Genomic DNA, 22,120 nt, shown 5'->3' on the forward strand with positions numbered 1-22,120 from the left:
GCTGCTCCTTTTCCCAATCTGGGATCACTCTTTGGGGGAGAGGTTGATGAAGAGGAGGATGAAGAGGAGGAGGAAGAGGATGATGATGATGAGAAAGAGGAGGAGGAGACCCATTAAGGACGAGTTAGGAAAGAGGACAGAGGTAGAGAAGAGAGCACCAAGAAACACTAGTAAATGCCAGCAAAATGTAAAATAATGAAAGTCACAAACTGGTGAAACAATGATAGATTTTACAAAGAAAAATCTCATTCCAAAGAAATAGAAAGGCTTGAAGCTGTTGTTATATTGTGATATTCCACAACAAGGAAAAAGGAAAAAAGTCACAAACTGGTGAAACAATGATAGATTTTACAAAGAAAAATCTCATTCCAAAGAAATAGAAAGGCTTGAAGCTGTTGTTATATTGTGATATTCCACAACAAGGAAAAAGGAAAAAAGTCACAAACTGGTGAAACAATGATAGATTTTACAAAGAAAAATCTCATTCCAAAGAAATAGAAAGGCTTGAAGCTGTTGTTATATTGTGATATTCCACAACAAGGAAAAAGGAAAAAACCATAAAAACCACTGTTATTTGTTCTGTCTCAACCCCTACGCCTACCTGCTGGCTTGGCCATTTAGCAATCAGAACTATTATTAAGCAACATTCAGTGCATAGTCATTCACAGAAGCACAAAAGCCAAAAACATAGAATGAGTGCAATTATATTTTTCCATCTGAATTACATCTCTTCTATTTGAAAAAAAAATGTTTGAGAAATAAACCAAAGCTAATTTTCATTCGTACAGAGCATCTGTATGCACCAGACATGTGAATTCTCCCTGGGACTGAGGCATGCTTTGATAATAAATTAAGTCGATACTTAGAGGGTCATCAACACTTTCCAGGTCACCAAAGTCCCATTTACTCACATATTTTGATCTCTGAAGTAACACTATAAGGAAAAGATCCCCTGGCTTATTAGTATTTGCAATGAACAACACTCTTGTTAGAGCACATGCTCCTCACCATGTCTTTTCCATCTATGCCCTCTTATCGACATGCTGGTTACAGCATTTCTGGATATTCTCGATGAAGTTGGTGTAATTTCAACCTGAATGCATCTTTTACCCTCCTTACTAGATTGCATGGCAACTGCAGGCAATGAAGTCTTTATTGCATTAGCAACCTAAGGAGGAAAGAAATTACTTAGATTATCATCATGAAATAAATAAATGTGTATACAATTTAAGCTCCTATTACGCTTTTAAGGGACTGGATAAGGGAATAAATGCATACTCTCCAGAAGACACAAGCATACAAAGATGAAGTTAAAGTTTCCATATATTAAGTTAGATGCCAACTACTAACAAGCCAATACTTGTGGACATCACACACACGCATGTACAGACTGTAATGACTTATCACAGAGCCAGGAGGGCACCTTTACTAATTACGGAATTTCTTTTCATGCTTAACAATTCATTGCCCTGCAAGACAAGGTGCTAAATGACTGAGAATTAGCAGGGTGTTTCATACGCTGTGAATGCTGGCTCCACTGCTTATCATGATTCAAAGTAGAGAAATCCCGGAGGCCGGCGGGAGCGGCCTGGACTGTGGAGCACGTACCAGCAGTGGTTCAGGGAACAATTCCAACTGGGCTCTGTACAGGACATCTTCCAGGGCCATCTCAGCCATATCCCATTCTCCATTATAACTATAAAAATTAAATCCAAAGTGTGAAACTTTCTTCATTAATTCTATATATACAAACAAAATCACAATCAAACATTACAATGTTTATCTTCTGCGAGAGCGATGGCTAACCGTATTAGTATACTGCCTCCCCATTTCACTCCCTGAAATGGTTTTAAATCTTTGAATTCCTTTTTAATGCATTACGAGGCCTGTGAATATTAATACAAAGAAAATTTATGGATGTACTTTTTTTTCCCAAAAGAATATTTTTCTATTTATAGAATGGAAGTCAGATAAACAAGGTACAAGTTCAAAATAGTCCAAAATGTAGTCGATTATGTATCCTGGAATGAACACTTAGAACACTGTTTGGTTAAACTGCCATACATCTCCCACAGCCTTTAATGGGATATGCCCTGTAACATTTGCCCTTTTATTCCTAAGTATTCTGAAAAAGTCCTTAGGAAGTGTACATGACGCTGTTTTAATGGATAGACTAATTATTCCAACTTCAACAAAATGTAAGCTCCAAGTCCTACAGAGATATCAGGAAAAGCCCATGAAGATGAAGGGGCGTTTCAGAGACAGGACCAAGGCTGTCACAAGCCTGGCCTGGCCCAACAATAAGGATGGACAATGGATATGAGAGGCCCACTGTCTGCACCCAAATCCAGGAGCTGGCACCTAGAAGGCAGTGCAGGAGCAGACCGGCTCGGCAGTTGGACTGAAAGCAGAAGGGAACAAGACGCTGCTACTGGAGGATAAATCTGATGGCCCTTCTCTCTTGTCACAGCCATGTGTTAGAACAGTGAGAGTTAGTGTTTGGATTTTCACCCAGAAGTTAGATGCAAGCACCTTCATTCATTCAACAGCTTTCACTAAGCAGTTACTGCATGCTGCCCACTGTGCTAGCCATTAGGGACAAAGAGACAAACATGAAAGAACTCTCCCCATCCCCCCACCCCCAAGCTTCCATTCTGGTGGAGACCCAAACGATATATACATAGAAAAGCAATACAAAATCGTTTCGGAGGGCAGATGGAGAGAGGCAGCACTGATACACTGGAATGAGGGAATCAGGAAAGGCCTCCTGGAGGAGGTGGTGCTTGGGGAGGTGAAGAAGCCAAGGCAGGAAGGCAGGCATTTCTAGGCAGGAGGTGCAGGCTGGGCCAAAGGATGAGATGCTGGATGCAATACTGCTATGGGGAGCAGCCAACGGGCCAGCTGGACTACAAAGCCAGGTATGTGAAGGAGAGTAATGAGCAGTGAGCCTGGACAGGGAGGCTGGAGACAGTGGGCAAAGGGCGCGAAAGGCCCGACTTCAGAATTGAGATTTGATCCTAGAGGGAGCCAATTAAGCTTCCGAGAAGAGGAGGAGGTGGCTAGGCCTGGGCTTTAGGGATGGCATATTGGCAGCCATGTGCAAGATGAAAAGTTTTCACAAAAAGACTTTTTAAAAAGTTCTCTGATCTTCACTCAGGGATCAGAAATGTTCTGTGTGATGAGTGAGGGAGGCCACAAGGAAACATACGATGGTACGGACCCAGTTCATTAAATTTGCTCAGAATGTATCCATGTGCTTGGCCCAGGAGTGATGGCCACTTCTAAAACTGGGTTCTCCTAAACTTTGCTGTGGAGCAAGTTGAAGATATAAGTTCTGTGAGAAAATGCTGATGCTGAATGTATTTGTCCTTCTAAACGATGAATTTCACAATTCCCTTCCTCTTCACCTCTGTCTCTGCCTTCCTTGGCTTCCTCCAAGCCCCAGGTAAAATCCCCCTTTCTCCAGGAAGCCCTTCCACACGCCCCTTTACGTTGGCACCTTCCCTCCACGGAGCTTGTTTTCCATTGATGTAGTACATAGCTTGTTAATATGGAGTTGTGAGCGTGCTGCTTTCCCCATCAAATGGTGCACTCCCTGGATCAGGGAGGTTTTTTTTAATTTTCTTTGTATCCCTGGGTGCCTAACACATTGCTTGGCACATAAGAACCTTAACAAATACTTGATGCCTGACTGACAAATTATGTATCCAACAATCTAGGGGTACAAAAACAAGCTTAATTTCGTCTGTTTGACTTAAAAATTTCCGACCTTTCCTTTATGCCAGATCCCCTGGGTTGGTATTTTTGATTGTGAAATATAGTGGCAGAGCCCCATGTGTTCTGTGGTTAAGTCTGTTTGCAGCTGGAAGGAAAACTAATGAAAGTGAGAAGCCAGGCAGTGCCAAGGACAGGCACGGGGTAGCAACCGAGGACAGCAGCAGCCCACAGAGGTCACTTCAGTCTTTACGACGGTCAGAGAAGAACAGTCTAGGGTGTTTAGACATCAGCACATCCACACAAGTCTGCTTTCAGTCCCTCTAAATCAGAAGGCCTAATGTTCCTGCCCATCACTGCTGGAAGTCAATGCATACAAGACCTGGAAAGGAAGACTGTGAGGATGTGAAACACAGTCACGCTGCCTACAGACTAGATTGGTTCTCTCAGTTCTAGGGATGAGACATAGGAACAGTGAGAGGAAGGGACTCAGAGACAAGATTCAGCCCGTCTACAAGGAGAGCCACCCAAAAGTGGAATGGGTTGTTTAAGGAGGTGGGGATCCTCCTGTACTAGAGGTCTTCAGGCAGAAACTGGATAAACACTGCTAGGGAGGCCACAAGAAGGAATTCTTATTCAGGCTCGGGTTTGATCACCTCTGATTCTGGGAGGTGAGGCAAGGCCCACAGGTCTTGGAGTGGCCTTAGCTTGTAAGTACCTGGGAGGCAGAATCAATGGGCGGAACAGCTAGAACCAGCAACCCGGCAATGCAGAGAACCCTCTAGGGTGTGATACATGGGAAGAGGACTATGGGGGGGGGGGTCAATTTGAAAGATGATTTTAAAATAATTGCACATATTGCCAGAAAATTCTATTCTCTATGTCATGTATGGACATAGTAGGCACTCGATCTGACTGACTAACATACTTTATGTTACAATAAAGGCTCCAGGCCCCAAGGGGACAGTGACACAAAAGAGGTATATGTTTTCAAAATCTCGTCTAGGGTATACAAAAGACAATTTTGGCTCCAATGGCTGGTCTCAAGCACGAGTTTGTCTCAACATACAGCTCTCACCTAAGGTAAGGGTAATTATAAAAGACAACCGTCATATCTTGGGGAGGATCAGAAGATTCTTCTACAGATCACATGAAACATGGAAATAAGATCTGCTGTCCCTCTCAACTCCCAGAAATATGAAGCAGTTGTCATTCTTGTTCCCTCCTGAGCCCGAGAAAGTATTACTGCCCTCAGTAAATCAATGAAGGCTTCTGAAACCTAACAGCAATACATTTCCCTAAAGCCCTGTCCAGACTTAATTGTGACTCTGGAGATGACAGATCTTCCCAGACACAGGAGGACGAAAGGAATGAAGAGACAGAAGAGTGAGATTTTTCACTTTCACTGCCGCACTAACGGCACAGTCTCTGGCTTCCTCCTGCTAGCCAAATATCCAAATATACCTTTGCTCAACAGACATTTACGAAGCTTTTCTGGGCTAGATAAATTCCAACTAACTAGAAATGCAATTATTTTACATGATCATGACAAGCAACACTCTGTGAGCATGCTGAAATATTCATGTTCTTAATTTCTTATATAATCAGAGAGGCTTCGGAAAGCTGTAGAAAAGATCACAAAGCAATGAGATTTTGTGGACAACTTGTAAAGTGCACGAGGGATGGAAGAGAAGAAAAGCGTTATATGGGCATTCAGCTAAGTCATTAAGTCTTGTTTTATAGCTGAATGAATGAAGCAAGATTTTGACTTTGCTTAAAATTCTCTTCTATTACAAAATATATTAATATTGCTATAATCTATTTCTTAGTGACATACATAATCTTTCAAACATTCTAAAAAACTTTCCTGAAGCAAGCTTTGTCAAGAGCTTACTCCATATCCTTCCATATAAAAATACTTAAAATGTAAATCTAAGAAGAGTAATTGAAAGAGGCTTTTCTATTTTAGTACTATAATCTAATTTACCATAGATTATATTAACTGATAACATTTTTTCCAAAAGATCAAAAGTTGCATAATTTGTACGTGGGATAAACTTACAAGGCAAAATAAACTCCTGTTAACATTTGCACCATGAATTCCGAAGAAATTGGGATCCTGATATTTATACCTTTGTATTTTCTTACGTGTTGTCGAGGATATCCACAAATGCAGATTCTAGAAAAAGCAAAATATTATATTAATGAAATCAATCAATTAGTTAACATATTCTTTAACATTTATAAGCTAATTTACTTAGTACCTTTCCATCAGAAATTCAAAATTTATAGTGACCTTTTCCAAAAAAGTTTTTTTCTTAGACAAATTCAAATAAACAGATACATAACCACATATACGCATAGATACATATATGTGTTTGTAGATGTACCAACTAAGGCCATCTTACCATGTTGTTGGGGAACCTGCCCTTGGCATACCTCATCTGATCATTCTGATGGACTTAATGATCAATCCTGCTGACTGCCGATAAATCAACTAAATGGGGATCAATATCAATGACCAAAAATTAATGGATCAGCTGGGCCATGACTCCCTCATTGCCCATGAATAGGCAGAGTCTGAAGGTTCAAAGTGCCCTCTACTGGTAAGGTCAACACCTTCAGTTCCACACTAGGTCCTGTTCTCGGCAGAGAACTAGGCAAGGGTGGTTATCATGAAGTCTACATGCAAGCATTTCCCAGAATAGGATCTTTTCCTCACAAGCTCCCACAGGAGGAGGAGGAGGAGGAGGAGGAGGAGGAGGAGGAGGAGGAGGAGGAGGAAGAGAAAATGAAGGAGGAGGAGGAGAAGGAGGAGGAAGAAGAGGAAAAAGAGGAGAGGAGAAGAATGATAATGGATGTATTCCTGGCTCCATTCTTAGGGCCACTAAGACACACAATGGAATTCTTAAGGCTTCATGTATTTCTATTTTCCTAGCCTTTGGCACCCATTAAATATGAGTAGAAATGTACAGAGTACCTCCTAAAACCTTCCCTCAGAAATGTAGTCACAGTCTCATGATGGAAAATGCCATCTACAACCAGAGAAAGAACTATGGAGTTTGAATGCAGATCAAAGCATACTATTTGGTTTTTTTTTTCCTTCTGTTTTGTTTCTTCTTTCTTGTGGCTCCTCCTATTGGTTCTAATTCTTCTTTATAACATGACTAATGTGAAAATATGTTTAATAGGAATGTATATGTAGAGCCTATATCAGATTGTATGCTGTCTTGAGGAGGGAGGCAGGAACGGAGGGGGAGAAATTTTAAAATTCAAAAGCTTATGGAAGTGAATGTTGAAAACTAGAAATAAATTAATTAAAAAAAATAAAATGAGGAGAAAAAAAGAAATGTAGTCATGTTTACATGATCTATTTAATATTATGCTAAGTAAACTATAGGAGATACACTTGGATTTTTGTGTTTCTCAAAAAAAACACTTTAAAATCAATGTTAGCTCATTTCTTTGAATGACCATCTTTTGCTTCCTAGAGGCATTATTAAACGAACACTAAACTGCCTCTCTCTGTATTTCTCCTTTCTAGCTTTTAAGAATCCTATCGTCTCTTCCTTGCACCCCCTTGCATCCTTTTGGGGATTTTCCTAGGAATCTGCTTGGCCCCTCTGGCTCCCTGATGCTCCACTTCTTCGATGTCAACATCAGACCCTGTTTTCACCAAGAACGCGAGCATCATGGCCTCTTGATTTCTGCAGAGTTCCAAAAATAAATCCTGAAATCATGGAGGGACATAGAGCCTTTGGAAAGACTGTCCAGCAGTCCCGTCAGCACACTCCACGGTAGGACTTTCAGCTTAATTTGTGCCTTAGGAGAAGAACGGGCTCTTCTAGTGATCACTGCCAGCAGCTCACCAGCTCTCCGAGCAAGCTAGCAAAGACATCGGCTAACATGAGTTTTCTATTTATATATTTGACAAATTCATTTAGAATCAAGATACATTCAGTTCATCTGGGACGCAGAAAGAGAAAGAGAGCTCATCAAGACACCAAGATGGTGCATTTTCAAAGCAAAAGCCGTCTGTCTCTTTGCTCTTTTATTCTCTCCCCCCTTCTCCACCAGAGCCCCTGCCCCATGGGAGTTAGGGAGACTTCCTCTTTCCATTTCTCCACTTCCTTCGTTGAGGGAGCAGCTTTCAATCAATCCCACTCTACAAACCATTTCTCACGGGGCCCTAGGCACACAGACGCACTGCCGAGCCAGCCCGATGCCCAATGGCATCTCCCTGGGACTTGCCAGATGTGAAAGACTGGGCTGCTGTTCACAGAAAAACAGCAGAGCCCACCAACAACGTCTCCTTTGTTATGTGTTAATGTGAAAGTGGCCTGATTCTGAACCCGAGGCCAGAAAACAGCATCAAGGGTAATCCTGTCTGCACCTCTTTGGAGATCTCAGACATCCAAAGCAGAATCCGGGCTTTTTTCTCAGAACAAACCAGGGGATCGGCAGAGGCAGCACGGCCTCAAGCTAGACCTCACAAAGGAGTGGGGTGAGCTTGTCAGAGAAGATTCATGGAGAGCAAAGAGGACTCTAGTTATGCCTTCAGGGAAGCATTTCAGGCACGGGGATGACAAAGGCACTGGGGCAGGGACAATCAGAACACAGAGGGAACAGGGTGGAAAAGTGCTGTGTGCTACCACTGAGGGTTTGGGTTCGGTAACCAGCTGGGGCAAGAATGGATTCCCTAAGTCCTTTAAAAGCAAAGAAGTAGATGGGGGGAGACTCACACAATGCTGAGTATATTTGTTGACCTGCTTTCCTCTTATTATATAGCACAAAATGGGGACAGAGTAAAGGATTTGGAGTCAAGAGAGCTGAATTCAAAGTCTCTTGTATGACCCTGGACAAATCACAGACTCTCAGAACCATAGACAATTGACTCTACTTATCTATTATGTTAGAGGTGATGGCTACAATGAATTCCCATACTGATAAAACTATGGAATCCGGAAATACTGACATAAGGCCTATTTGGTAAAGAAAGTCAAAGTACCTAACTTGGTTAGGTATCATTTTTAAGAACAGGAAGCATAATTAAGCTCTAGCTGAGGAGCAATCAAAGTTAAGGCATGAATCGAAAAACAGTGAAGTTTGGTATTTCTACGCTGCTGACTTCCCGCTTTGCCTTCTCCCCTAATCCTCCCATTCCTCCTCTGCTCTCTCTGGAGTTTAGTGCTGGCCAATGCTTTCTCCCTCTGGCTAGCTCCCAGCACTCCACAGGCTCCAAAAGAATTCCCAAGATCCAAATTATTCTCTAACTCCTTAAACTTACCTTCACTGATTTCAGGTCAAGACAAATCAACAAGCATTTATGAAGTGCCCACTACAGCACCATGCCAAGCACGCTCCCCAAAGTATCCTCTCCACTCTTACTCCCATAGATCTCTAATTGGCAGGAGAGTTTAAAAAAAGAAAAACCATCATTCTCACCTGTATCACGGCTCCTAACGAGCACAAATATGGATCCAAAAAAATGACTAAGAGAATGTGACAATCACTCAATCAAATCAACACTTTATTAAGAGCCTACCACGGGCTAGACACCATGCCAAGCACTGCCAAGCCTTTCACAGAGCTAGCGTTTTCTTTATTGAGCTAAATTTATTCTTCTTTTTGGAACTTTTAATTTTTAAAGTGTTGGAAAAAGCATAACAAGGAAGGTGTCATTGCAAACACAACAAGTTAGTCAGCATATCCAGTAAAAGCTGATATTTAGTTTTTAATTTACCTTGAACAAATTTGACACAGCGACTGAAGAGAAACATTGGGCATATAGGTTAAGGCAGCATTGTAACACAATAAAAGGAATGTCAACACTTCAAACCTAAAGAGAAAACAAGAAAGATTTCACAAACTCTGAATTCCAATTTAACAATAACAACAATAATAATAATAATGCGACCATTTATATAGTGCTTTATATCTGTGTTCAAAAATAAAGGCAAGGAATAGTGATATACAAATACTACATTGAAATTCTCTTAAAAATTAGTGTTAATTTTCTTAAGAGAGTGAATAATAACTATGACAATTATTTGAAATTAATATTTTCCAGATGAATTCTGAAACAAGAGCACAATCAATGATTTAAGATGAATTTTCTCTTACATACAATTAGTCATCTGTTTAAATTAATAGCATGCAATGTATCTAAAAATTGTAAATCTAATGTAAAATAATTCTCTGACTTTTATGCAACAAATTATATTTCTCAATCTTACCTATTCTGAGCTGTTAACATCTCTCTTTGAGGATGAGGTCCACTGTAAACAACTTTTGATAAACCATGCTGGCATAAAGCACTTTCTGTCAAAGCCATGGAACCAATGCTGGAAGGCTAAAGAAAAAACGCATTTCAATAAAAACAATCACAACAAACGCTTCTGGGAAATATGTAATTAAGGAAAAATGATATAACATGCATACTGTATATTAGAGATAAGTACATAATTTGATTATCAATCTTTTACTTTTAAATCTTCTTTGATACTGACTAACAAAAAGAAAACACTATAGGACTTCACAAAAAATTCCAGATTGATAAAATTCAATTTTTTCAATATACAAAGCTATCAACTTGACAAAGACAATAAAAGATTAAAAAAGTTAATGTTGTAGGGGCTATGGGAAGACATGCATACTAATACACTCTTGGGGAAAGTATGAATTGGTATAGCTAGTCTAGAAAACAATTTAAATTATGCAAGAAAAGTTATTACTCTTCCTACCCTTTGACCTCATCCTCCAAATTCCCCAAGGAGGTCAAGCACACAAGGAAAGGCCTCATATTTACCAAAATATCAATAGCAACACTTTTCCTAGTAATAAAAAGCTGAAAAAGTACATGCCCTTCAATTGCAGAACAGCAGAACAAAATGTGGTCCAGTAATGTAATTAGGATTTAGGAATATGCCACTAGGAATTATTAATATGAGAAGTTCAGAATAAACACAGGAAAATTTATATGAACTAATGAAGGGAGAAAAAAGCAGAACCACAGCATGTTAGATAATGTCTACAATAATGTAAATGAGGACAAGAATTAAGGTGAACCAAATTCCAATCAAATGCAATGCCTGATGTTGAAGGGAGGGAAGGGATGCCTCCCAAGGGAGTCAGTTGCTGCCTTTGCCAGGCACAATTGTGAGGTCTGCCAGGTCTGAGTTGGTGCCTTGGGTTTTTTTGGTAGGTGTATTTCTAAGGAAGGGCATTTACTTCTGTTAGTGGAGATGTTTTAGGATGTGAGTATGGCATGAAAAAAAAAAGAAAAAAAAGCAACAAAATTCCTGTTTTTTAAAAAATCTAGTATAATGTTATACAGAATTGCAAAAAAAAAATACTGGGGAGTGGGGAGAGAAAATATGCAAACTAAGTTTTTTCAAAACAAACTTGTCACCATCAACTTTCCAATTTCATCCTGCCAGAGCCAGAGAGGCTCCTGGGGAAGGTCCACTCTGCCAAGGCAGGTCAGCACCTTCTCTGAGAGTTAGAGCCCTAGAACCTGAAGCAAAGTGACTTCATCCGTCAGTATGGGTAGAAGGCAGGATTTGAAGCAAGGCCTTCCTATCTTTGAGGTCAGCTCCTAATCCTTTCCACCATGCAGCCTCTGAGGATAATGCCTCGTTTATTAAGTTCCTATTGTTAGATGCTGAGGGAGACACAAAGCTAACTAAGAAACTGTAGCTGGCCTCAAGAAGTTTCTAATCTACTAAAAGGACAGGACACGTGTACACAGAACTCATGCAACACCAAAACATGACAAGTTTCATGACTAGGGATGTGAGAGGAGAGAATCTCAGAATGACAGGCCCATGGTTGGAAGGGACCCCAGGGGACATCCAGGAGGTGACCAAAGATTCCCTCTGCAGCATACCTGCCAGACGATCATCCAATCTCTGCACAAAGACCTCTGGTGAGGGGAGCCCCTGCTTCCCAAGGCAAGCAGCCCATTCCACTTTCAGGCGATTGTAATTGTTAGCAAGTGATTCCCTCTGCCAACCCTCAAGTTGTCCCTTTGCATCGCCATTCATTAGTACCAGTTCTGTCTTCTAGGGTCATGTGGAACCAGCTACTACACAGCCACACCTTCTTTACCTTGTTCTTGGGAAATTGTTTTGAATGCAAGTAAAAAATTTTTACATTGATTCCTACTCAATTTCATCTTAATAAATTTGGCTCAAAGCTTCTATCAAAAGTTTTTTTTAATTATGTCACCTAATGTGCGAGCTATTCTTTTTCTAAGCTTTTGCTCATCTGTGAATTGGAGAAGTATGACACCCATGTGATAAAAATGCCAAGCATGGATGTCTGAGGCCTTCTACTGAAGACCACATTATACTGATTAACCATTAAGGACTCTTCTTAGGGTCCAGCCATTCAAAACTCATCTAAATCCATCTAAATGTACTATCATCTTACCCACACTTTTTCATATTTTCCAGAAGGTTAGCATCATAAAGTAGGACTTCATAAAATGCTCTGTAAAAATGTGGGTCAGCTCTGTCTATGGTCTTCTGACCCACCAATGTAAGTTATTGAGACTTGTTGTTCAAGAAATCCCATTGGCCCTTTATGGAGACCACTTCCCTTTCTAGATGTTCCCTGACTATCTCTTAATAGCTTGCTGTAGAATTTTGCAAGGAATTAAAATCCATGCTACCTATGATTATTGGTGATGTCTGAAAACTCTTAAGGAACAAGAAGTTGCCTCAAAATTGGAAGACCAATGTTCCAACTTGCAAAGCGACAGGATTTGCCCTTTTCTAATTCTGCAGTGTCCCCCCAGTTCCCCATGATCTTCCGATTATCCCTGACAGAAATTCAACAATCACATCTGCTGGTTCTTGGGTGGGCCTAGATGATTTGACCTCATTAAGGGAAGACAAGTACTAGTTATCTCCTTATCTTGGATGGCAGCTCCCTAATGGTCATCTTTCCCCATTTTTCCAGTGGCAGAGAGCAGTAGCAAAGAGTCAAGGAGTCCTCAATTTCCTCTCTGTCACTAGTGATCACTGTTCTATCTGCTTTATCTCTTTTTGGATGCTACTTATTTTTCGAATACAGGGTGGTGGGGGTGGTGCTGCTGCTGCTGCTGGTGATAGTGATGGTGGTGGTGGTGGTGATGGTGATGGTTACTGTTGTTGTTTTGTATGCTTAGCTCTCCTCCCCAACATCAGCTCATTCTGACCTTCGACTCCCTGAGGAAGTTCATATAGGACTATGCTGTACATCTCTTTAAAATCTAAGTTGGTTGTTTAGTTCTCTGTAAACTCGTATTAGTCCCTTTAGATAACTAACTTCATCTTGTCTTCCTCAGTGGAACTGTTTCTTTTTTTAAGGTCTTCAGAATTAATTCTTGAGACCCTCCCATTCATCCTACATTGACTTTCTCCATATAATTTTAGACCATGGCATTCTAGGCATCCTAAACACTTTGAGATCCACTTTCCTAAAATTCAGGGTGTATGTCACTGTATTCTCAAATGTCCTTCCTAGTCTATTACAAGTTCTAAGAAGGAGTGGTCATTTTCCTCCAAGGTTCCCATTATTTCTACCTCCAGCAAGTAATCCCTCCTGACTGATGAAAATCAGATCCAAAACAGAGTTTCTCTTTGTTGCTTCCTCAAACTTTTGAAAGATGGAAAGAGATGACTTCCAATTGCAGAGAAAAGAGAGAAAAGAACAAGAGAAGGCTGTATGGAGACAGCACTCCACCTGGGTCTTGATGGGTAGATTAATAGGTGAGGATGGTGGAATGAAAATTCTAAGCATCCTAAGAATGGTGAGATCAAAAGCACAGAGGCAAAAAAACACATGGCCTATTCGTGGAGTGATAAGTAATCTGGTTTGGTTGAGGAGGAGAGTATGTTTGGGGAGCATGTAGCCTAGAGTTGGAAGCACAATTAGAACAGCATGACATTGAGCCTTAAGTGCTGGGCTAAGTCAAGGCCTCTGGGCAGAAGCCACCATACATTTGTGAGCAGCAGAGTGACAGGAGCACGTTATTTATGTCTGTTCTATCTGCACTAGACAGATCAATTAGGCCACAAGGTGATGACTAGATGGACACACACATGAGAGAATGGGGGGAGGAGACACAGTAAGAAAGGACAGCTACACTTGGAGAGCATTTCATTCAGGGCAAAGCATCACACAAATGCACTCCTCTCCTGTTGACTCTGGTGAGTTCGTCTTTTCTGCCCCACCCCCTTCCTGCCCACCAAGAAATATCAATGGAAGGAAAAACCTCATAGGCCAGGCCCCCTACATTCACTTGATCAATGCCACTTACTTCATGATACACTGATGGCTTAGATAAAGATGGGATTGTAAAACTCAACACTTTGTTATGTCCCTGTTTGTCAACTATTTCCTACAGAAAAAAAAAGAAGAGAATGAACTGACATGTAAATTAAAGTCTATAAGACAAATATACATACACAGACACACAGAATCTCTACATTCTTGGCCTAAATAACCAAAACTCTCTAAAAACTTACAATGCCCTTCCACTCACTGAACCAGAGAAATGGAGCCATTAGGAGCTTGCATGTATATACATGTGTTCTTAAAGTATCAGAAACAATCACTCAATTTGTTGGATTTAACTAAAATATGCATTGCATTTCAAACACTTAGATTTTCCTGATTTAATACATGTAACATGTTTAAGGTTGTTTACCCCCCTAAATCAACTAAAATAAAGTAGCTAACAGACAAGTTAGAGAAACTTGACAAGCTAATCACATGCCTTGAAGAGCAGCAGTAACCTGCACTCCTTTAAAGGAAGGAGACAGATTGGAAGCTTTCTTAATTCCCTCACAGATTACACAACTGTAGAAAACTGAAAATGCAAAAGGAAAACATGCTACCAGGTCAAGTTTAATCTGTTCAAATAATTCACGCAAAATTCAGAAGTAGCCTAGATTTTAATGAATCTGGGAAAGTGCAGCCCAGGATGTAAAGACTTCATAAATATTCACTGCCCTAGAAAAGCTCTCAAATGCTCACAATCCATGGATCTGCAGAATACTTTATTCATGGACAAAAAAAGGTAAAGACATAAAAATCATATTGGAAAGCCAGAGGCTTCACAGATGGAAACGTCCAGTCGTCCTATAACCCTTTAACACTTGAAAGAATGAGTGGTGTCACTGATGTGGCCGTTCCTTCTAATGATGCAGATGGCACGTCTTCACATCCTGTACAGTCTCCATTCATATCATCTAATCCATTTCCACAGAGGATGTCTCCAATGTTCTGCAATCACAGAAATATTACAGGTGGAAGGGACCTCCACACAACAAACCCAATGAGTTGCCTGAAGACTTCCCATGAGGACAAGCAGCCTGATCCAATCTGGGGTAACTCACTGATAGCCTTAGCTGGCCTCTTCAGCCATGCTGCTCAAGTTCTGTGTCTAAGGACAAGCAGAACAAGTTTAAGCCTCTTCTAGGCAACAGGCCTTCAAATGCTTAAAGCCAGGCATCATGACAAACCTGGCTTCTCCAGGCCAAGCATCCCCAGTTCCTTCGAATGATCATCATTTAGCAAAAACTCAAGGTTCATTTTCATGCTACGGTCACCCTCCTCTGAACTTTCTTTTTAGCTTATCACTGACATTCCTCAAACGTGGCACATAGATGTGGCAGGTATGGTGCTGCAGCTGCTACCTGGCTGCTACTCTCCTTAAGCCAATCTCTGAAGGGAAGCCTTTCGGGAAGCCCATGATAACTTTTGCCTTTCTGGCTACCCCGTGACACTACTGATTCATACTGAGTTGAAGTCCACCAAAGCCCAGGCTCACTGTCTTCCTTTAGGGCCCAACTCCTGCCCTCACAATAGAACACTTCAACTTAGCTAAGTTATTGATGCTTATATCAATACCCTAAAGCCCACGACCTCCTCTTCAATTCCACCAAAGTCACACATGAGGATAGTCACACCTTACACCTGGCTGTCACTTACAAATGTTTCTCTTTCATAGCCAAAAGCTCTGACATTCCTCAAACTGATCATGACCTCTGATCATCTGCTTCTCCCTATGTCTTACCTCTCTGCATCCTCATCATGATCCCAATCCCTTCAGCTTCAGAGCTTTTTCTCATTCATCTCCCCATCACTCTCCTCCCTTCCCAATCTTGACCCTAGAGTTAACCTATTCAACCATCTGTCTTCTACTCTCAAATTCCTTGTCCCCTTGTCCTATCACCACTCATCCCTTGACAAACCCCAATCTTGGATTCCTCCCACCATCTGTCTCCTTTATGCCTACTCCTCTGCTACTGAATAGAGCTGAAGAAGTCACAACAGAGCTGGCTGGGTCTAACCCTAATTTCGCTAGACATTCTCAACTGGGCCCTCCCCAGAAAAGCAAGGCAATCTTTTTACTCTTCCGTAACTGATTCTCTATAACACTCTTCAAAGAGGCTGTTCCAGACCTTTTATTCTCCCCTCAAACCTCCTACACACCCTCTTCTTCAACCCTATAATCTGAGGACTTTCACTATGCTGAAAAAGTAAAGATGATTCATGGTGAGCTCCCTTCTTCTGCCCTTATCTCACAATCTCTTGATATTATCCCCTTTTCTCTCTACTTTACTCCAGTCTCCAATAATGCCCTTCTCCTTGACAAGGCCAACATCTATGTGCCCTCAATGCCCTCCCCTCCATTTTCCCAGTAGATCACTCTCTTCCTCTCTAATCCTCTCTAATCTTTAGTCTCTGACCATATACTAGGTTCTTCCCTGCTGCCTACAAATAAGTATTTCTAAATCTTCATCCATGGGTCCTGCCATCCCCCCCAGCTCCCCATTCTCTATTTCTCCTCTCCTGTTTTTCCTCTTGTTGCCACTTTCATCCCTTCTCCCTCACTCCTCGTACTTTTCCATTGAACTTCTAACCACATCCCTCAGCTGTCAGAGTAGATGGTCCTTTCTCAGTCTTCATCCTTCTTGAACTCTTAGCTGGTCACTCCTTCTGCATCATTTCTCTTCTCTACACCTTTTCACTCTCTGTCCCTCATGCTTAGGATATTCTCCCTCCTTGCCTCGACCTTCCGATCTTCTTGGTCCCCACCAATGCCAGTCGCCCCCTCCTAAGATGACCTCCAAATTACCCTGTACATCATATATGCACACAGTTGTTTGCAAGTTTCTCCCGCATTAGAATGGGAACTCCTTAGGGACAGGGATTGTTTTTGCCTTTCTGTTTACTCCCACACTTAGTGGAGTTCCTGGCATATAATAAGTACTTAATACATGCTTGCTGACTTGACTGGGCTTTTGTGACACCATTTCCTGGTCCTCTTCCAGCTTGACCACTCCTTTCTCATCTCTTTTACTGGCTCTGGTCTATACCAAAGGGTGTAAGCGTTGGTGCTGTCCCAGGCCCTGGTCTGAGCTCTCTGCTCTCTGTACTCTCTTGGTTGCTCACTCCCTCAGTCCCCATGGACTCTGACCGTCTCAGCTGAGATGACTCCCAGTTCTATGTAACCGCTGCCAATCTCCCTCCTCAGCTTGAATCCCATATCATACTCTGCCTTGAGCACATTTCAGACGAGATTCCCCACAAACATTGCAAACTCAGCCTATCTAAAATCGAGCTTGTTCTCTTTTCCCTAAATCCAGGCCTCTTTTGAACTCCCCTATTTCCATCAAGGGCACTGCTTCTGGTTTCCTTGGTTTGCGACCTCAGTGTTATCCTCAACTCCTCATTCTCCATCACCTCAGCTATCTAATAATGGCCTAGTCTTATTTCCACGATGATGATGATGATGACATAACAATATTTGTTATTATTATTACAGCTAGCATTTACATAGCACCTACTGTGTGCCAGGCACTGTGCATCCATCCTCTTCTCTTTACACTCACAGCATCACCTCTCACTCTGACTATTACAAGCACCTCCTGTTTTGATTTCCCTATCTCATCTTTCCTCGCTCCAATCCATCCTTCGCACAGGCACCAAGGTGATTTTCCTAAAGAACACATCTCACCATGTCAATTCCCTCTTCAATAAACTCCAGTGGTTCCCTATCACCTCTAACAGTAAAGATAAACTCCTATTTTGCATTTTGTTACTGCTGTTCAATCATTTCAGTCGTGTGTGACTCTTCATGACCTCATCTGGAGTCTTCTTAGCAAAGATACTGAAGCGGTTTGCTATTTTGTTACGTGGCTCATTTTACAGATGAGGAAACTGAGGCAAACAGGGCTAAGTGACTTGCCTGAGGTCACACAGCTGCTAAGTGTCTGAGGCCACATTTGAACTCAGCTCTTCCTGACTCCCAGCCCGGCACTCTATGCACTGTGGCATCATAATCTAGAACCAGATTGAGAAGGACGGTAAGTGACAAGAAGTGGGGGCTGACATTTTATCTTGGAGTTCCTGAGCAGGACAAAGTCACAGTGTCCAGAGCTGTGGCTTGAGGATCATCACTTTGGCAACCATGTGGCCCAACTTCTCCCTGGCTAGTGGTTCCTCCTGCCCTAGGCCCTGCCACTGCCTCACACTAGCAGACTCTCTCTGTTCTCAGCCAAACCCCCGGAAAAAGCTGTTTATGCTTGCAATGTCCACTTTCTTTCACTTGCTTTTCAACCCTTTGCTTCTGCCTTCTAGCTTAATCACTCAACTAGAACTGTTCTTGTCAAGTTAACCATGACTTCCTAATTGCCAGGCTTAACAATCCTTTCTCGGCCTTGTCTTTCTTGACCTATCTGAACAAACTCCATTTTCTTCCTATGCATTCTCTCCTTTCCAGGTTTTTGGAACCCTCCTTTCTCCTGGTTCTGCTCCTAGCACACCAGCTCCTTCTCCGTCTCCTTTGCTGCCTCATCCTATATGGTGTGCCCCTCTGTGCGTGTTTCCCCAGGGCTCTGGCCTGGGCATGCTTTTCTTCCCCCTCTCTGTTCTTTCTTTTGGCAACCTCAAGGGTTTAACTATTATCTCTATGCAGATGACTCCCAGATCAATATATCTGCTCTCAGTCTCCTCCCCAATCTCCTGCCAAGCCTCAAAGGAAGCTAGGTAGTCTAAGCAGCAGGGGTGAGGAAGGCGTGTCACCAAGGCTATCCATGGGTGAGGAACAGCAAGGCCAGTCTAGTGGAACACTGAGTTCACAGTTAGTTTAACTACAGTGAAGTTCACGTTTTCAGACCATCAGCCAACAGTGATTCTTGGTGCTCTCCAGACACTTCACCGCTGCTGCACTTCTCCCTGCAGAAGCAATGTGAACCGAGGGCCGATACAAACTCTTTTTCTTTTACCTTCCAATTAACCCAATGGCTTACAATTCGCATTATAACATTAACAATGACATCTGTGAAAGTAAAATAAAAGAAAGTCTGCTACTATGTTCATTTAAATAAAGCTGGTCTCAGAAAAAGAAAAAAAAGATGGACAATAAACTCAAAGAGGAAAAAAACGACCCATTGGAGGGTGGTGATTTCCCCATGCACGCTCTGAACATGGGCCGTCATCTTCATACAAACCAAGTTGTAAACGCCTAAAAGGAGAGCTTCGATGCAGCCCGTGCTGTGCCGCTTCCAGGTGGCAGACACGGTCAGGTAGCACCACATCAGCTCTGGAAGAAACTGCAGCGTGAAGAGTAGAAGCTTTTTTTCTCCACTTCTGTAGAACTCAAAGAGCTGGTGACACACAGGTTCGAGCAACTGGGGAGAGAGAGAGAAGGGAGCACACTCAGAGAGGATCAGAGTTAATAGTCATCATTACTGAACAAAGGGCTTCCCCTGCTTGAGCAATACATTACAAGACAAAGGTTGACATCTGCAAACAGAACTTGTGGAATTTTCAAGCTAAAATCAAAGGCCAGGCCTCCATGTCTTTTCTCTCTTTTCTACAGAAACACGTCCAACACTCCCCACCAAAAAAACCAAAACCAAACAAAACTAAGAGCATAAAGCCCAAAAATTATTCTCTTAAGCCCACGAAAACACCCAAGCCCCAAGGAGTGCAGGCCGAAGGGGAGCACCTCCAAGAATACACTGGGCCCCCTGGTTCTTGGACACTCTGTAGGTTGGCAACCCTGAAACTCTAAGTTCACAAGCCTTTCCAAGGCAGTTACCTGTCAGAGTCAGCTTAGAGACACAATTGGCTCAGAATAAAGACACTGCTGATGGCGGCACAAGCCCAGTCAATCCATCCTAAGTTAGTTAGTCAGTCAGTGAATTTGATAAGCGTTTACTATGTGCTCAGCACTGTGCTAACCATGGGAGTATAAAAAGTCCCTGCCCTCAAGAAGCTTACATTCAAATGGGGTGGGGGGGGAGCTATCATGCAATACATAGGTACATTCAAGATACCTAGAGAGTAGCTGGAAGGAAATCCAAGAGGAGAAGGCCCCAGCAACTGAGGAAAGGCCTCCTGCCAAAGGGTGGATTTGAACTGAATACGGACAGAAGCAGGGAAACTATGACAGCCCAGCTACCAGCCCCTTCTGCAGGGACAGCAGGGACAAGGAACAGCATTAATTTAACTACTAGTACTTTTAACGTGTCTTTAGACTTTAGACTTTAACAGGTCTAACAACTTTATGTGCTACTCAAGAGTTAAACTGTGCATGTTGATGTTTTCTTTATAAAATAAACCAAAAGATACAAGGAGGTTGGGTCCAAAGACAATGACTACCAGGAGAGTTTCAGGCAGCATGACAGCCTTAGAGAGAGAAAAGGATCCAAGGGTTAGACATTTAGAGCCATAAGGGTCAAGTCTAGTCCAGAGCTCCCCAAATCCAATCCCCTCATTGTTTAGATGAAGAACTGGAGCCCCTGGGAGGCCAAGTGATTTGCCCAACTCCAGAGCCCTTTCCACTGTATCAGGGCTTCCCAAAACCTCTGATTGGAGAGGAGGACAAAAAAGTTCACAGAGGCAATTTTACCATACGATCAAAGGCAACAAAAAAACACTTAATGGAGTGCTTGGTGATCTTACCTCTTTTATATTCACAGTAACGATAAGCACCAAGACAGCCATGAACAAGTCTGTGACTTAGGTACCAACACTGGTTGCAGAAAATGAAACTCTACAAAGAACTTAATAAGATCCTCCAAATTAAGTCCACATATATCCTGATATTCAGGGAGACTTCAGTTCTGAGGTGGATACAAGGGGTGATGTCTAAAAAAATGTTGGAAAATAACCAAGGGCATCAGATCATAAAGGCTTAGAGTCCATCTAGACAGCTCATGCCAACACTTCATGAATATCTTCAGGAGGGTCTGGGCTGGACAGTGGATAAGAAAAGTCGGAAAGCAGCAGAGGCCCAAACAATACCCAACAAAAGAAGAAGAAAACACCAGATGTGGTCAATGCTTTGGTCTAGTCAAATGAATTGTATTCTTCATTACCAGGGAATATTAGAGTGTTCTGTCAGCATAGAATATGACAGTAACAGCACGGGAGGTGGAGGGTCCTAGCTCTGGAATCAGAGGACCTAGGTTCAAATCTCTCTCTATGACCTTGGGCCAGCCCCTCCCCACTTGTGGACCCCTATTTCTTCATCTGTAAAATGAGAACAGAAAATTAAATGGCCTCTGAGCTCCTGTTCAGCTCTAGATCTGTAATATTAAAATAAATACAAAAATTTATTTTTTATAAAACTGACTACATCCCAAAAGACAGAACTAGGTGGCTCAGTAAATAGAGCTGGGCCTGGAGTCAGGAAGACCTGAGTTCAAATCTAGCCTCAGATACTTTCCAACTGTGTGACTCTGGGCAAATCACTTAAGCTCTGTTTGCCTCAGTTTCCTCATCTGTAAAATGGGAATAATAACAGCACCTACCTCCCAGGGTTATTGTGAGAATCAAAGGAGATAACAATGGTAAAGTGCTTAGCAGATGCAGATGACTCCCAGGTTCATAATATTCACTTAGGTGAGAGGTAATCAACGTCCAGATTAAATACTTGGATGGAAACAGAGGGAAGGAAATAGATGACAGATGTCTTGCAGGGGTCTGATCAGACAGGGCTTTGCACCTGCCTCAGTCCAGCAAGGCTTTGGGTTCCACTGGAGACAGCAGGGGTTAGCAAAGATAAAACTCAAGGCAAACTAATGATTTGACCCAATTCAGCTGGGGTTGGCTGTGACATCGGGAAAGAAGACACAAGTCAGAGTCAAACCAAAACACCTGATTGTCAAGCATTCATTAAGCACCTACTGTGTAACTGGCACTGAGCTCCAAGGCCTGCCGTAAAGGAACTTCTCTGTCTTTGGATAAAAGAAGAAGGCAGGGAAGGGAATGAAACAAAGTTCTCTTCCATTGTAAATTATCAGCAAAGTCAATTACTAACTTCTCACCAGAATCTGATTCCAATTTGACCCCAAAACACATCACTGCTGGTATCACAACTTCTAAAGAAATCAAATTA

The 22,120-nt window shown here is 42.0% G+C and overlaps 1 protein-coding gene across 10 annotated transcripts in view; it reads right to left on the reverse strand.

Annotated features, from left to right (window-relative positions):
- The window catches only part of HYCC1 (hyccin PI4KA lipid kinase complex subunit 1), a 109,446-nt gene that overhangs the window by 25,697 nt on the left and 61,629 nt on the right, over nucleotides 1-22,120 (reverse strand). For 9 of the 10 annotated variants that reach the window (XM_078150793.1, XM_020993415.2, XM_078150784.1 and 6 more), the window contains 7 exons: nucleotides 19,224-19,403; nucleotides 14,021-14,101; nucleotides 9,951-10,066; nucleotides 9,458-9,553; nucleotides 5,777-5,893; nucleotides 1,609-1,696; nucleotides 1,009-1,168 (listed from right to left, as the gene is read on the reverse strand). In XM_078150793.1, coding sequence (XP_078006919.1) covers nucleotides 1,009-1,168; nucleotides 1,609-1,696; nucleotides 5,777-5,893; nucleotides 9,458-9,553; nucleotides 9,951-10,066; nucleotides 14,021-14,101; nucleotides 19,224-19,403 — 838 coding nt within the window. The remainder of the gene's footprint in view (nucleotides 1-1,008; nucleotides 1,169-1,608; nucleotides 1,697-5,776; nucleotides 5,894-9,457; nucleotides 9,554-9,950; nucleotides 10,067-14,020; nucleotides 14,102-19,223; nucleotides 19,404-22,120) is intronic. The other variant, XM_020993421.2, reaches the window with a different exon arrangement.

Source organism: Phascolarctos cinereus, unplaced genomic scaffold (assembly GCF_003287225.1).
Source record: "Phascolarctos cinereus isolate Bilbo 61053 unplaced genomic scaffold, phaCin_HiC Scaffold_1;HRSCAF=81, whole genome shotgun sequence".
NCBI classification, from domain to species: domain Eukaryota; kingdom Metazoa; phylum Chordata; class Mammalia; order Diprotodontia; family Phascolarctidae; genus Phascolarctos; species Phascolarctos cinereus.